Source organism: Mobula birostris, chromosome 11 (assembly GCF_030028105.1).
Source record: "Mobula birostris isolate sMobBir1 chromosome 11, sMobBir1.hap1, whole genome shotgun sequence".
Taxonomy (NCBI): domain Eukaryota; kingdom Metazoa; phylum Chordata; class Chondrichthyes; order Myliobatiformes; family Myliobatidae; genus Mobula; species Mobula birostris.
This window is the reverse complement of record NC_092380.1, coordinates 5,848,654-5,864,451: the sequence shown is the minus strand read 5'-3', so window position 1 is coordinate 5,864,451 and position 15,798 is coordinate 5,848,654. Positions and strand designations below refer to the sequence as shown.

General features: G+C 44.5%; 1 protein-coding gene across 2 annotated transcripts in view; it reads right to left on the bottom strand.

The window, feature by feature from the left end:
- Nucleotides 1-1,532: 1,532 nt before the first annotated feature.
- Nucleotides 1,533-15,798, bottom strand: part of LOC140204771 (peripheral myelin protein 22-like) — a 40,562-nt gene continuing 26,296 nt past the window's right edge. For both annotated transcript variants that reach the window (XM_072271540.1, XM_072271541.1), the window contains exons 3-5: nucleotides 10,031-10,127; nucleotides 5,790-5,930; nucleotides 1,533-3,278 (exon numbers count right to left, since the gene is read on the bottom strand). In XM_072271540.1, the coding sequence (XP_072127641.1) occupies nucleotides 3,121-3,278; nucleotides 5,790-5,930; nucleotides 10,031-10,127 (396 nt within the window). In that variant the 3' untranslated portion in view covers nucleotides 1,533-3,120. The remainder of the gene's footprint in view (nucleotides 3,279-5,789; nucleotides 5,931-10,030; nucleotides 10,128-15,798) is intronic.

Genomic DNA, 15,798 nt, shown 5'->3' with positions numbered 1-15,798 from the left:
AGATGCTGCCTGACCTGCTTAGTTCCTCCAGCGTTGTGTGTGTGTGTGTGTGTGTGTATGTTACAATGAACTCTGTTTTAGTTTTAACCTCTCTGTTGGAGTTCTTTCTCTTTCGCTAACTGCCCTCACCCTATTGCCCAACTACTCTGTAGTCTGAGCAAACCCAGCCACATTCTATCAAGAATACTCCCTTTATCCTATCAACAAATCCCCAGCTTTTCTCTGTAACTTGTACCTGGTTTCTTTCCCAGTTCTGAAGAGCCTTTAACCTCAAAGGTCAACTGTTTCCCTTTCTGCAGGTGCTGCTTGACTTACTGAATGTTTCCAGCATTTTTGTGATTTTATTTTCAGATTTGCATCATCTGTGGGTCTTTCACTGTACTTTCCACCCCTGCCCAGATTCATTTTCTAGCCTCTGTATTCTTCTATTTGTTGCCATGGCTGTGCATCAGCTTTGTGCTGAAACATTCCCCCCCCCCACTTTAACTTTCGTCCAGGAGGCCATTCAACATCCCTAACCCAACTTCTCCATTCAGAGCATTGCCAACCCAAATCCTTAACATATACATCAGTGGTTACTTTATAAGGTACCTGGTCATTATTGCAAATATCTAATCAGCCAATCGTGTGGCAGCAACTCAATGCACAAGAGCATGTAGACATGGTCAAGAGGTTCATTTGTTGTTCATCTGAATGGGGAAGGAATGTGATCTACATGACTTTGAATGTGGAACGATTTTTGGTGGTTTGGAGTATCTCAGAAACTACTGCTCTTCTGGGATTTTCACACACAAGTCTCTAGAGTTTACAGGGATGGTGGGAAAACCCAAAAAAAAAATCCAGCGACCAGCAGTTCTGCGGGTGAAAACACCTGGTTAATGACAGCGGTCAGAGGGGAATGGCCAGACTGGTTCAAGCTGACAGTAACTCAAATAACCACAGTGGTTTGCAGAAGAGCACCTCCGAACGCACAACGTGGGCTACAGCAGCAGAAGAGCATGCCAGGTTCCACTCCTGGGCCTGATAAAGAGCCCACTGATTGCACTTCGCTTGGTTTCACGCCCTCCGCCAATTCTCTTACAGTCTTCACCCACCTCCCACTCCACCCTGTTTGGACAATCTACTCACCCGTCCATTTTGCTGCCACATCTCAAGTCAGAGATATTCTCTTAGGGTTTGCAGGTCAGTGTAACACCAAACACTGGTCGCTGACTACTCATTTCCAGAGCTTTGGGTACAAATAACTTTGGGAGAAGGAGCATCTTTGGAAGAGCTTGACAGAGCCAAGTGTAAGGAATGACTGAAAACTCACTGGAAGGAACATTCACAATACAACAGACGGCACTTTGGTCAGCCACTCCACAGGCAATTTATGAAGTACTAATTAGGAAGAGTTGTATTTTGTTACTTTCAAAATAGTTTATACAGCATTGGTATTACAAAATAAAGTCAAAATGGCACCCCCACGTCCCCACAACAGTGCAAAGATCACAGCGACTCTTTAGTAAATCTACACTGAACACTGATTGGAAGTGTGTTTGTGTGTGTGTGTGTGTATGTGGGGGGGGGGGAGTGAAAGTCTGAAAAGATTAATCCAACTCTAACGAACTTTCACTGAGGAATACATCAGAACGAAACAACTTCTACAATGGAAGGTGGGAATGGGATCGGCTGGTTGTGTGTTTGCTCTTGTATTTTCCACCTGGTGGTTTCTTTTTTAAAAATATATAATTAATTAAACTAGATGCTGGGAATATAATAGTTAGCCTGAGAGAGATTTAAGATCTTTTTTAAAAATTGATCAAAAAGGGATTTTTAAAACACAAGAGATGCTGGAACCTTCCGGAACACACAACGCGCCGGGGGAACCCAATAGGTCGGACAACATCCACGAATAGGAATAAAAGAGCTGGCGTTTCGGGCTGAGACCCTTCATTAGACTGAAACGTCAGCTATTTATTCCCCTCCATAGATGCTACCTGATTTGCCAAGTTTCTAGAGGGAATCCTGAAGGGCTATTTTATTTTCCCCCAGTAATAAAGAGGAATAATGTATAGATAAAATGGCGCTGAAACCTATCAAGACTTTTCTGAGAAGCAGATTAGGATCCACCCTTATCTTAAGGAAGCTGTTTGAAGCACTATGTGACTAAACTCCAAGCTGAATGAAGAGGCCTCATGCTGCGTCGCAACTTAATACCATTTTGCTTGATTGGATCTTGTGTGTGGTGGGTCTCACACCCAGCCCCAACCATCCTTCTGAAGAGAGCTGCCTGCCCGCCCACTTCACCCCTCCCCTCCCAAAGGAGGGAGTGGAACAGAAGCCACAAGACTATAATGGTAAGAAGCGCTAAGGCAAAACGAAGACAGCTTTAGGAATAAATCTACTTTGAGTACACCGGCATGGGAAGAAAAAGAAACAAGTCGTTTATTGGCCAGAGATATCTTCTGGATCTGGGCAACTTAGCTTCTGACCAGAATTCAATCAACCGACCACGGGAGTTTTCAAAAGGAGTGCACGTTCTTCTCTGGTAGATGGCAGTGTCTGAGGTATTAGACGCAAGAGCAGAATTAGGCCATTCGGCCCATTAAGCCTGCTCTGTTGTTCCAGCGTGGCTGATTTATTATCCCTCTCAACCCCATTCTCCTGGTAACTTCTGATGCCCTGACTAATGATGAACCCTATCAGGATTTCTATCAATTCAAATTTCCTCACTCCCCAAGACCATAAGACCCAGATTTTTGTAAGCGGAGGGGGCGGAGGCAGGGGAAAAACAAGAGTGCCTATTATGTAATTATTTAAAATATGTATTGCCCCGAGTTTGTGTGAGAAACAGGGAGGCAAGATCCTCTCATTTGAGGATGGCCTCTGTGCTACTCACAGGGCAGGCCCTTGGGTAGGCTGCCCACCTTTCAGCTAACAGATAGCAGGCATGGGTTCGTGTGGTGGGGGGGAGGTTGGGGACAGAGGTGCACAAGAGAGTACGAGTAAAGGACAAAGAATTTACAAAAATAGCATTGTCTTTTCAAAATGGAAATCCAGTTTAACATTTAAAAAAAATTTAACTAGGCCCCAAGATCCATTTTCCCTGAGCCTTGTACATCGGCCGTCGGGGGAGGCCTACTCTCTCTTGCGAAGTATCGTGTACATTATCCCGCTGGCCAGTGTCAAGGGGAAACAGAGCCAGGCCAGGACATAGGAGGAGCCGTACCAGCCAGTCTTGTCGTCACGGTGGAAGTAAATGGTGTAGATGCTTGCCGCGATCACCACACACAAACCTGGAGGAGGACACAAAAGCACCTTTCATTTCACCGCTAGACAAAGTGGTCTCCACACTGAAGCTTTAAATATTAACAAAATCATCAAAAATACTCCGCAAGAGCCTCAGAGGAGAGCCATCCTTTCTTGCAGACTGCCACATGGGTGCTCAGGACATGTTCTGGTCTCTAGAGGAGCAGTTGAACATCACTTCCTGTACACAAGCTATTTCTTTTTTTATATCATTTCCTGTGTGAACTAACTTGAAGCACGTGGTGAAAAGATACGCATCCAGCAAAACAGCAATATCCATGAGTCTTATATTTTGTTAATATTGGCGAACGTTTTGAGGGAAGTATTATGTTTATCGCCCATTGCTATTATAGCCAGCATCCGCACCGGAGTGGGTTCGAATCCGGCCCGCTCTTCACACGCTTTCCACCCGTGCTGGGCTGAACGTCAAGCTAGCAACTCGACCTCGTAAAAAACAGACAAAAACGCTAAAGAAATGGCTAGGTTGCCACCCGGTGCGCCACAGGTGCGGAGAGGAACAACAACAAAATATTGCTAGTAAGATATTGTACCACAAATTTACTCTTGTTCACAGGGCATAGTTATAGAGTGATGTGTACATGTATTATATTGGTTAATACTGATTGCGAGAATAATCAACAGTTTTAAGACACGTGGTGATTCTGTATTGAATTTAGTACTATTTAACTTGCTGCAGATTCAAATTCAAGATCTCAGTAAAAGCCCTGAAAGTTGCCTTGGGTGATTTCTTTTTTGAGACGGTGTTTAACTCACTGCAAAGCTTTGCTTATCCGCACTGCGAGGGCAGCAGAGGACACTAACAGGGGACAGGCAGATGCTGATCCAAGACCACAATGTGGATAAATAAACGCAGATACTCAAAATAGGAAACTCAGTTGATTTTTAGGTTTAATCGGCTTATAGTTAGGGGAGGTTGAATATGTTAAGAATTTATTCCCGAGGTCCGTGGAGCCTTTGGTTCATGGTAGGGGTCTATGGTGTAAAAAAGGTAGAGAATCCCTGCCCTAGAGCATGGGAGAATGAGGAGAGGTTTGATAAAGGTATACAAAATTATTCGGGTAAATGCAAGCAGGCTTTTCCCACTGAGGCTGGGTGAGACTAGAACTAGAGATCGTGGGTTAAGAGTGAACGTCTTCACTCAGACGGTGATGACGGAGTGGAGCAAGATGCGAGTGGAGGAGGTGGATACAGGTTTGATTTCAACATTTAAGAGAAATTTAGATGGGTACATGGATGGGAGAGATATGTCCAGGGTGCAGGTCAATGGGAATAGGCAGAATAGTTGTTTAGCACAGACTAGATGGGCTGAAGGGCCTTGTTCTATGCTGTAGAGCTCTATGACTCTACCTCAGGGGTTCCCAACCTGAGATCCACAGACCCCTTGCTTATTGGTATTGATCCATAGCATGATAAAGGTTGGGAACCCCTGTTCTATGAGAAGAAGTTAGTGATTGATCAGACCACAAGATGGATTCAAAACACTTGATTTCCTGATTTTATACATCCTTTTAATAAATGAATAAGACTGTCAGACCTTGCATGAGGGCACCTAGCTATTTCCTTCCTGTTTCTTGCATGTCCCAGGACTTCTAGAACGCAATGATTTAACTACAGCTGCTATTTTTTCTTCTTGAATCCCTCTGACCATCAACCGCAGGTGACTACAAAGAACAAAATGTTGTCCTCCGAGCTTGGCAATTTACTTGTAAACATTTCATCACCACGCGAGGAGACATCCTCAGTGCGCTGTCCAGATGCTTGGCGTTTATATGCACTTTTCAATCAGCAAATTTAAACGTCATTTCGGATACTCAATTGTGATGTGAGGAAGAAATCTCGTCGCCGAGTGGCTGTGCAGTGAACTTCATGCATTATGGTCGGGAACTTTGCTGGCAACAGCTCATAAATAGCATTGAGGTCTACATGTTTGTTTACTGAATTGTCCGTGGAAAACCACGCTTCTAGGAATTCTCTTGCTTGCCGCATGTTCACTTGCACCATGACTTTCACTGATGTCCAGCCGAATTTGTGCCCCTCTCGATCTTCACTGGTTAACTGGGCATCAGTACAAGTCATGGAGCAAACGAAAACCCGGCACACAAGGGAATTCCTAGAAGTGTGGTTCCCACCAACAGTTCTTAAATGAACACACAGTCCTCGATCCTACTTATGAGCTGATGAGGACAAAATTCCCGACCACGAAGTTCACCGCACGGGCAATCAGCGACCAGACTTCCTCGCCACATCACAACCGAGTTTCTGAAATGGCGGCCAATCAGCTGATTGAAAAGTGTATGAAGGCCAAGCATTCGGAGGACACACCACAATCAACAGCGCACCGACGACATCTCCTCGCGTGGTGACGAAACGTTTGCAAGTGAATTGCCAAGGTCGGAGAGCAGCTCAACCGAACCGTCGACCACTCGAGCCTTACATCTTCTGGATTATTTCTAAGAGCAAAATGTATGCAGACTTACAGGCGAGCAGCTGGAAGACACCGGTGAAGATGAATCGATTTCCTTGATTCAGTGTAAAGAGCTGGCAGATGAAAACGAAGAGCCCACAGCAGCTGAAGATCACAGCCAGCACCATGCACGCCTGGATCGCCTGCAAGGATTCTAGAGGTACAAGTTGAAAGGTCACCAGGTGAAGAGAGAAACCAAGACTACCTAGTTAGGGGATGTTTTCCATTTCTTCCTCTTTTCTACAAACTTCAATACATTAATTCATTAGATTCTAATACATTTGTAATCAAAAGGTTCTTCAAAAGTCAACAATGAGACATAACTTATTGCTAACGATTAAGTAATCGGGTTTAAGATGGCACTGGTGAATCTCAGCAACTTCTGGCTGGTGGCTAACGAGAGGGGGAAAAACAGGTAAATACTTTGTTAGTCACTCCTTTTCTGGCAAATGACCATTGTAGACAGTAGGCTGTGACTTCCCTCTGGACTTGGAGGCATTCGATGTGACAGAACAGAGGAAAGGCGAAAGTGAGGAAGAACCAGGGTTTGATCAGCTTAAGTGCCTTGCTGAATCAGGAAGGTCAGGTACGGGCCAAATCCAGGTGACAGTGTCCAGGCACCAGAGGATACTGAGGTGACTGAACGACGATTTAAGCGCTGGGCCAGATTGAAAAGGTCAGGGTGTCAGGGCCCAAGGTGATGGGTGGGCTGATTCAGCTTAATGCTCTGCGACATTTGCTCTGGCTCTGCACTAAACTATGTGTCTTGGACTCCCTTTGAGGACTGCAGTTCAGAAGGCTATTTGCCTGCAGTTACTGTTTGCATGATTTGTTTTTTTTCCCCTCCTCCCTACACATTGGGCGTTTGACCGTCTTTTATAAAATGGGATCTAGTGAGTTTCACGGCTGCCTGTAAGTAGATGAATCTCAAAGTTGTATATATATATATACTTTGATCGTAAGTGTACTTTGAAGTGTTACAAGAGCAGAAAATGATCAAAAAAAGAGCAGAGAGGTTAAAGCAAAAGCAGTCATTATCTCAGACGAGAGATATGAAATTCCAGTGATAACAATTAACCAAGAAACTTCCCAGATTCAAGTGGCTTGATACCTGCTACTGAAAACCAAGAGGTTTCTAGAAAAATTCAGAAGCATCTGTACTGATATTTCTAGAAAATATTCACTGAACATGTTTATAGAAACACAAGCATAATAAGTTAAACTATAAGAAAAACAGAAAGTAGTTAACAATTTGACACCACAATCCAACAAATAGTAGAAAAAAAAAACACAGAAAACTGATACAAACTTTTATTTTCATTCCCTCCATTTTTCCCAGCGTTTTCCATTCTCTAAACCAAGGTTCCCAAACTAGCGTGCAAGTTTGCTTACCTTGCTTAATGGTATTGGTTCACAGCATCTAAAAAGGTTGGGAACCCCTGCTCTAAACAATCTTTTCCTAGAATGTGGAACAGTACCGTGCAATATAAACCCTTAGCCCATGATGTTGCTTTGAACGTTTAACCTACTCCAAGATTAATCTAACCCTTCCCTCCCTCAGACACATGGATGAAAGCTAAAATGGTTACCTCAGGGTCCTGTAGATGTCCCTAATGTACCTGCCTCTACCACCACCCCTGGCAGCACATTCCACGTATCCCCACCCCCCTCGTACTTTCCTCCAAATACCCTAAAGTTGTGCCCCCTTGTATTAGTCATTTCCACCCTGGGAGAAGTCTCTGGCAGTCCACTCTAAGCCACTTATCACCTCGTACACGCTGTCAAGTCACCTCTCATCCTCCTCCTCCTCTCCAAAGAGAAAAGCTCCAGCTCCCACAACTACCCTCATAAGCCATTTTCTCCAATCCAGGCAGCGTCCTGGTAAATCTCCTCTGCACCCTCCCTAAAGCTTCCCATCCTTCCCTTAATGAGACGACTAGAACTAAACATCATACTCCAAGTGTGGTAAACCAATCACAAACAAGAGAAGATCTGCAGATGCTGGAAATCTGAGCAACACACACACACACACAAAGTGCTGGAGGAACTCAGCAGGACAGGCAGCATCTAGGAGAAGAGTACAGTCAGTATTTCAGGCCAAATCCCTTCGGCAGGACTGGAGAAAGAAAGCTGGGGGGACGGGAGAGAGAAATACAAGGTGACAGGTGAAACCCGAAGGGAAGAGAGATGAAGTGAAGGGAAGTAAATTGTTGAAAGAAACAGAAGGCCATGGAAGAAGGAAAAGGGGGGAGGAGCACCAGGAGGAATGGGCTGGCAAGGAGATAAATTGAGAGCGGGAAAAGGGGATGGGAAATGGTGAAGGAAAGGAGCTGGTGGTAGACCTGAGGAGAGCTAAGGTACCGGTGACCCCTGTTTCCATCCAGGGGGTCAGTGTGGACATGGTGGAGGATTACAAATACCTGGGGATATGAATTGACAATAAACTGGACTGATCAAAGAACACTGAGGCTGTCTACAAGAAGCGTCAGACCCGTCTCTATTTCCTGAGGAGACTGAGGTCCTTTAACATCTGCTGGACGATGCTGAGGATGTTCTACGAGTCTGTGGTGGCCAGTGTGATCATGTTTGCTGATGTGTGCTGGGGCAGCAGGCTGAGGGTGGCAGACACCAACAGAATCAACAAACTCATTCGTAAGGCCAGTGATGGTGTGGGGATGGAACTGGACTCTCTCACGGTGGGGTTTGAAAAGAGAATGCTGTCCAAGTTGCATGCCATCTTGGTCAATGTCTCCCATCCACTACATAATGTACTGGGTGGGCACAGGAGTACATTCAGCCAGAGACTCATTCCACCGAGATGCAACATTGAGCGTCATAGGAAGTCATTCCTGCTCGTGGCCATCAAACTTTACAACTCCTCCCTTGGAGGGTCAGACACCCCGAGCCAATAGGCTGGTCCTGGACTTATTTCATAATTTACTGGCATAATTTACATATTACTATTTAACTATTTATGGTTCTATTACTATTTATTATTTATGGAGCAACTGTAACAAAAACTAATTTCCCCCGGGATTAATAAAGTATGACTATGACTATTACCAGAAGTTCAAAAAAAATCAGTGTTCATAACATCAGGTTGGAGGTTACTGAAATGAAATATACGGTGTTGTTCCTGCAAACCAAGTGTGGCCTCATCACAACAGTGGAGGCGGCCATGGATAGCCATACAGGAATGGGAAGTGGAATTAAAATGGGTGGCCACTGGGAGATCCTGCTTTCTCGGGCAGACGGAGTGCAGGTGCTCAGTGAAGTGGTCTCCCAATCTACGTCGGGTCTCGCCAATACACAAGAGGCCACACTAGGAGCACCAGGCACAGGACATGACCCCAACAGCCTCACCTGGAAGAACTGCTTGGGGCCCTGGATGGTGCTGAGGGAGGTGGTGTAGGGGCAGGTGGAGCACTTACTCTGTTTGCAAGGATAAGTACGAGGAGGGAGATCATTGGGGAGGGACGAATGGACAAGGGAGTTGCGAAGGGAGCGATCCTTGCAGAGAGCAGGAAGTTTGGGGGGGGAGAGAAAGGGAGGGAAAGATGTGCTTGGTGGTGCAATTCCAAGTGTGGTCTAACTAGGGTTTATGGAGCTGCAGTAGACTGAGAGGTCAGAAGTCCATCTTCTGACAATAGGTTCCTTTTCTCTTCCAGCTTGGCACGGTAACGTAGAGGTTCGTGTAACACTTCACAGTGCCCGCTGTAAGACTGGGGTTCAATCCCCACCGCTGCCTGTAAGAAATTTGTACGTCTCCCCGTGACCGCATACGTTTCCTCCATGTCCTCCCACATTCCAAAGACGTATGAGCTAGGGTCAGTAAGCCGTGGGAACGCTACGTTAGGGTTGGAAGTGTGCTGACACTCGCTGGCTGCCCCCAGCACATCCTCAACATGGGCAACACATATCTCTGTATGTTTCAACGCACAGGTGATGAATTAAACTCACCTTTAAGTCCTTTTATATTTTAAAAAAAAAGACTGATAAACGGCCAAAAGATGACAAATTAGGTACATGGATAGTGGGAATATGAAGGGCTAAGATCCCACTGCAGGCAGTTTAAATAGTTTCGGCATGGACTAGATGGGCCAAAGGGCCTGTTTCTGTGCTTTACTTCTCTATGAACCCTAAGGTTGTATCTGAGAGACTGCCTCATTGAATAAACCCGATTAAAACCGAGACAGGGTATCCAGGGAGCAATAGACAACACAGAATTTGGATGCCAGTGGCAAGTGGGCTTACCATCCAAACTTTTATAGTCTATAGCAAAACAGGTGCCGTTGCTGTAGAAACATCCCTTCCAAATGTCCGTGCCATAATCATCTGTGGTCCACCAAACCTATGAGCAGAAGAAACAGTCACCATACAGGATGCAAAAGAATTGGGGTGGGGGTGAGAAATACAGGCCAATGAACAAATTGCTAACCATGATTCGGATAGACGCAATTTTAATCAGATCCCGAGCTGAGACACAATCGCTGGCCTGGATGGCCGTTGTTTATCAATGTATCCTGTTGATATCCTGATACTTCCTTAAGCGTTCGAGGATTGCTGTCACCAAAGACACTCACAATGTACCGTGGAGAGCATTCTAACTGGCTGCATCACCTTCTGGGATGGAGGGGCCACTGCACAGGGTCAGAAAAGGCTGCATAGAAAGTTGTAAGCTCGGCCAGCTCCACCATGGACACTAGCCTCCCCAGCATCCAGGGCATCTTTAAAAAGAGATGCGTCAAAAGGCAGCGTCCATCGTTAAGGACCCCCATCAGCCAGGACGTGCCCTCTTCTCATTGCTACCATCAGGGAGGAGGTACAGGAGCCTGAAGGCACACACTCAACAATTCAAGAACAACTTCTTCCCCTCTGCCATCTGATTTCTGAATGCACAATGAACCCGTGAATACAACCTCAGTATTTTTTCTCTCTTTTTGCACTTTTTTTTTAATATACACTATTTGTAATTTATAGTGTAATTTATAGACTTATTATAATGTACTGCTGCCACGAAACAAGTTTCAAGACATACTGTATGCCAGCGATACTAACCCTGACAATTCTGATCTGGTGTTTGTCCTTCTCCCTAACACAATTCTGCTCACCACCTCGCCCCAGAGACATTGCTCCCAGTTTTATCCCAGCTGGATTAGACTGCCTCCTGTCTGATCAATTCAGTCAAGCCAAGATCAGTTCCCTTCTCAACCCCAGAAACCCATTCCATCCATCAATCTTTTCTTCCCCAAAATCACTGGGTAACTTAGCCTTGCGAACCCTCTGAAAAATACCGCAGATGCCGGAAATTTGTGCAAAAGCAGAAAGTGCAAGGAATACTCAGGAAACTGGGCAGCAACTGTGGAGAGTGGTGCAGGGTCAATGCTTTGAGTCAGCAATCTTTCTTCAGAACTGGAAAAGTTAAAAACTAAGTTAGGTCTAAGTTCCTTCGGGTTGTTATAGCTTGGGATGGTAATGGAGACAAGCTCCCACTACCTATTAAATGCTCCCAGTGGTGTTTGCTCCAATTGTGTCTGACAACCAAGTCTAGCTCCTGGCCTTCACGTGTGGCTTAGCTACTAAGTCTGGTGGAACCTAGACATCCCACCTCTCCCGGAAGTTCTGGGAGTCTCCTGCATATTAATAGTGGCTCCCTGATGCCCGCAAATTATATACAATATCACGGAAATCAATTTTTTTGAGAGCGAGTGAGAGAAAAGAGAGAGAGAGCGAGAGCGAGAGCGAGAGCGAGAGAGCGAGAGCGAGAGCGAGAGCGAGAGCGAGAGCGAGAGAGAGAGAGAGAGAGAGAGAGAGAGAGAGAGAGAGAGAGAGAGAGAGAGAGAGAGAACACGCGCGCCATGGGAAAGTGTTCCAAAAAAAGAAAATATGAAACGTACGTCACCCCAGACTACACTAAAGTGTACCCCTGCCTAATAGGGGTCAAAATAATGACAGTGTTGCTCACTGCACTGTTTGCAACAGTGACTTTTCTATTGCCCGTGGTGGGTTCAGACTGTAAAAGACATGTTGAGGTGAGTTTAACAGGTGTCATTCGTTCATTAGCATAGCTAACGTTATTTAATCTAGCTGGCTGGCTGCTCAGGAGCTACTCTATTGCAGACATCCCACCTCTCCCGGAAATTGATGGTGCTACCTCCCTGAAATGAGTTTTTGCAGGGTGGGATGTCTGAGAACCATTTCTACTGACAGGAGTAGGGGGAAAAGGTGGGTTACTCGTGCCTTGAAACTAGTCGCTTCGGGCAGATGGGGCTTGTCAGCTATGGCTGGCAGCTCATCTAGGAGAAGAAAAACTCTTATCTCAAACTTCTGCTGCCTAGTCACTTTTTATTGTCATTTCAACCATTACTGCTGGTACAGAAAATGAGACAACGTTTTCCAGGACCATGGTGATACATGAAACACTACAAAAACTACACTGAACTACGTAAGAGAAAAAACACACAAAAACTACACTGGACTACAGACCTATCCAGGACTGCATAAGGTGCACAAAACAGTGCAGGCATTACAATAAATAATAAACAAGACAATAGGCACAGTAGAGGGCAGTAGGTTGGTGTCAGTCCAGGCTCTGGGTATTTAGCAGTCTGATGGCTTGGGGGAAGAAACTGTTACATAGTCTGGTCATGACAGCCCGAATGCTTCGGTGCCTTTTGCCAGATGGCAGGAGGGAGAAGAGTTTATATGAGGGGTACATGGGGTCCTTCATAATGCTGTTTGCTTTACGGATGCAGTGTGTGGTGTAGGTGTCTGTGATGGCAGGAAGAGGGCCCCGATGATCTTCTCAGCTGACCTCACTGTCCGCTGCTATGCCCGCTCACAGGGAGTAAACTCTGAGGGGAAATTCCAGAGCTGGAGCCCCCAAGGCAGTCCTACATTGAGTTCAGCACTGACTGGCAACTCCTGCAATGCTGGTGGCAAATTGCATCTGCCTCTGCCCTTCCTTTGGGTTCATCAGCTGCGTGGAGAGGGGGAGCCTGCTGTATGGGCAACAGCTCGCACTCCGTATCATACTGGCCTGGCTTGTGAATCATGTAGACAGCTAAGACGCAGCATCCATGGTCAACTCTGATGAACGGAGGCCTCAAAAGGTCTAAACTGCAGAGAGGGATTGATAGGACAAAGGGAATATCAGTGAAAGGGCAAGACAATGGTTGCCATGGAGATAATCTGCAGAGGCTCTCTGGTCATAATGGGTTAATAGGGACAGTTAGAAGGTGCAGTCCCATATGCCTAAGGATAGGCTGTCTCATTTTTATTCGGATATATCTCCCTTTTGTGATAGATGTACTAATGGAGAAGGTTCATTGATCCATATGTTTTTGTCCGAGTCTTGAAAGATATTGGAAGGCAGTATTTCAAACTTTTTCGGAGCTTTTTAAAGTAAATTTTAACCCTAATCCTTTGACTGTCTTATTTGGTATTTTTGGAGGAAATGGTATTATTTTGGAGACACATAATCTGCATATTTTGGCCTTTATCTCCCTTATAGCCGGGAGGGCATTGTTATTTAAGTGGAAGGATGCCACTCCGCCGACTCATAATCATTGGTTACATGATGTTATGTCTTGCTTAAATTTATAGACAATTCGCTGTTCAAATTCTGAACCTTTTAACATTGTGGGGACCTTTTCGGAATTATTTTCAAAATCTTTGATTTGCTATTAAGCACAGATGTTGGCTAGTAATATGTTTTACCACATGTTAAGGATTTCTTCCTTTTTTTTTTAACCTAACAGCTGTTTTTTTTTCCTGGTAGTAGGTTTAGATTTTTTGTATCATAAAATTACCTCTTTTCAATATTATGTTTAGATTGAATTTTATATGGATATGGGGTAATTACACTTTATCTGTGATTTCAATATATTGTAATCGATACATATTATATATTGTACTGTACTCTATTCTTTTATGTAAGAAATTAATAAAAATATGGAAGAAAGAAAGAAAGAAGGTGCTGTGTTACTAACAGCAGGAAGGTGAGAATGTCTCTGCAAGGCAGGCTGTGCTAATGGAAGAAGAATTCCAAGCCAAAGATCACTAGAAGACAGGCAGAAATGTTTGGGTTGAGTTGTTCTCCGATCTTGGCAATTTACTCGCAAAGTTTCATCGCCATGTGAGGAAACGTCATCAGTATGCTGCTGATTGCAGTGTTTCCTCTGAATACTTGGCCCTTATATACTTTTCAATCAGCAGATGGACATAATTTCAGAAACCCAGCTGTGGTGGGGTCAGGAAATCTCGTTACTGATTGCTGTGTGGCGAACTGTGTGCGCTGTGGTTTGGAATTTTATTGGCATCGGCTCATGAATAGGATCATGGTCAATGTGCTGGTTTACAGAATTGTTTGTGGAAAACCATGCTTCTAGAAATTCTCTTGCATGCCGTATGTTAGCTTGCGCCGTGACCCTGTTTATGAGCCAATGCAGGTAAAATTCCAGATCATAACACACAAAATTCACCATCAGCGATGAGATTTCCTCTCCACATCACAATTGAGTTTCCAAAATGATGTCCAATCAGCTGATTGAAAAGTGTATAAAGGCCAAGCAGTCAGAGGACTGGCCACAATTAACAGCGCATTGACGATGTCTCCTCGTATGGTGACGAAACGTTTGAGTAAATTGCCAAGATCGGAGAACAACTCAACCCGACCATCAGCCACCCGAGCTACGCACTTTCAGAATTATTCCCAAGAGGCAGGAACGCTCAGTTGTGAAACAAGGCAAGTTACCTGAAGTCTGGAAAGCTGCAATATGCTTAGAATTAAAAAGGGTGTCGTTCCTCACTGCAGGAGGTCACTTACAAATGGGTCAGAATGGCAGCAGGGTGGAGAATTGGGAAGCTCTTCCTCACTCATCTGGACTCTCTACAGCTGTGGGAATTCTAGCAAATTCTCTACATTTTGTCTCCGAACTGGCCTCTCCTACTGCAAGTTCTGTGAATTTAGATCATTTACTGTTTCTCCATTACCACAAGCTGATACGTCCCAACAAGACATTATCACTCTCCTTGGGATCAGTGCATCCTCCGCCAATTAACCACATTAGCTCATATGTCCAGAAGACAAACCCTACAACATACTCTGACCTCTCCCTACCGCAGGTATTCCCTTTGACCTATCCATTCCTTCCCCTTTTCTGCAACTTGACACTAACTTTCTACTCGCTTTCCCAATTCTGATGAAGTCTCTCTTTCCCAATTCTGTCCAAATGATTTTTGGCCTAAAATGTTAACACTGTCTCTTTCCACGGATGCTGTCTGACCTACAGTTTCCTCCCAACATTCACTGTTGATAAGACTATAAGATACAAGAAGCACATTTGGACCATTCCGCCTATTGAGACTGCTCTACTACTCGATCATGAATGATTTGTATTCCCTCACCACCACATTCTTCTGCCTTCTTCTCACAACTTTTGGCACTCTTACTAATTGCTAATTAAGAACCTATCAACCTTCGCTTTAAATACATATACCCAATGACTTTGCATCCACAGCATCCATGGCAATGAATTTCACAGATTCACCACTCTCTGGCAAGAGAAATTCCTCATCTTCTTTCCAAATGGACATCTGACTATTTTGAGGCTGTGCCTCCTGTCCTAGACTCTTCGCTATTGATTATAGTTTTATTTGTCACATATGCATCAAAACATACAGTGAAATGTTATGTGTCAAATCAGTGCTGGGCAGCCCACAAGTATTGCCATGCTTCCAGCGCAAACATAGCCTGCCCAAAACTCACTTATGCTAACCTGCATGGTTCTGTGCAAAATTCTTAGGCAAACAGTGCCTATAAAAAGTATTCACCCCCCTTGAAAGTTTTCATGTTTTATTGTTTTACAACATTGAGTCACAGTGGATTTAATTTGTTTTTTTGACACTGAATAACAGAAAAAGACTCTTTTGTGTCTATGAAGCGATCTGAATTATTTACAAATATAAAACACAAAATAACTGATTGCTTAAGTATTCATCTCTTCAAGTCAGCATTTAGT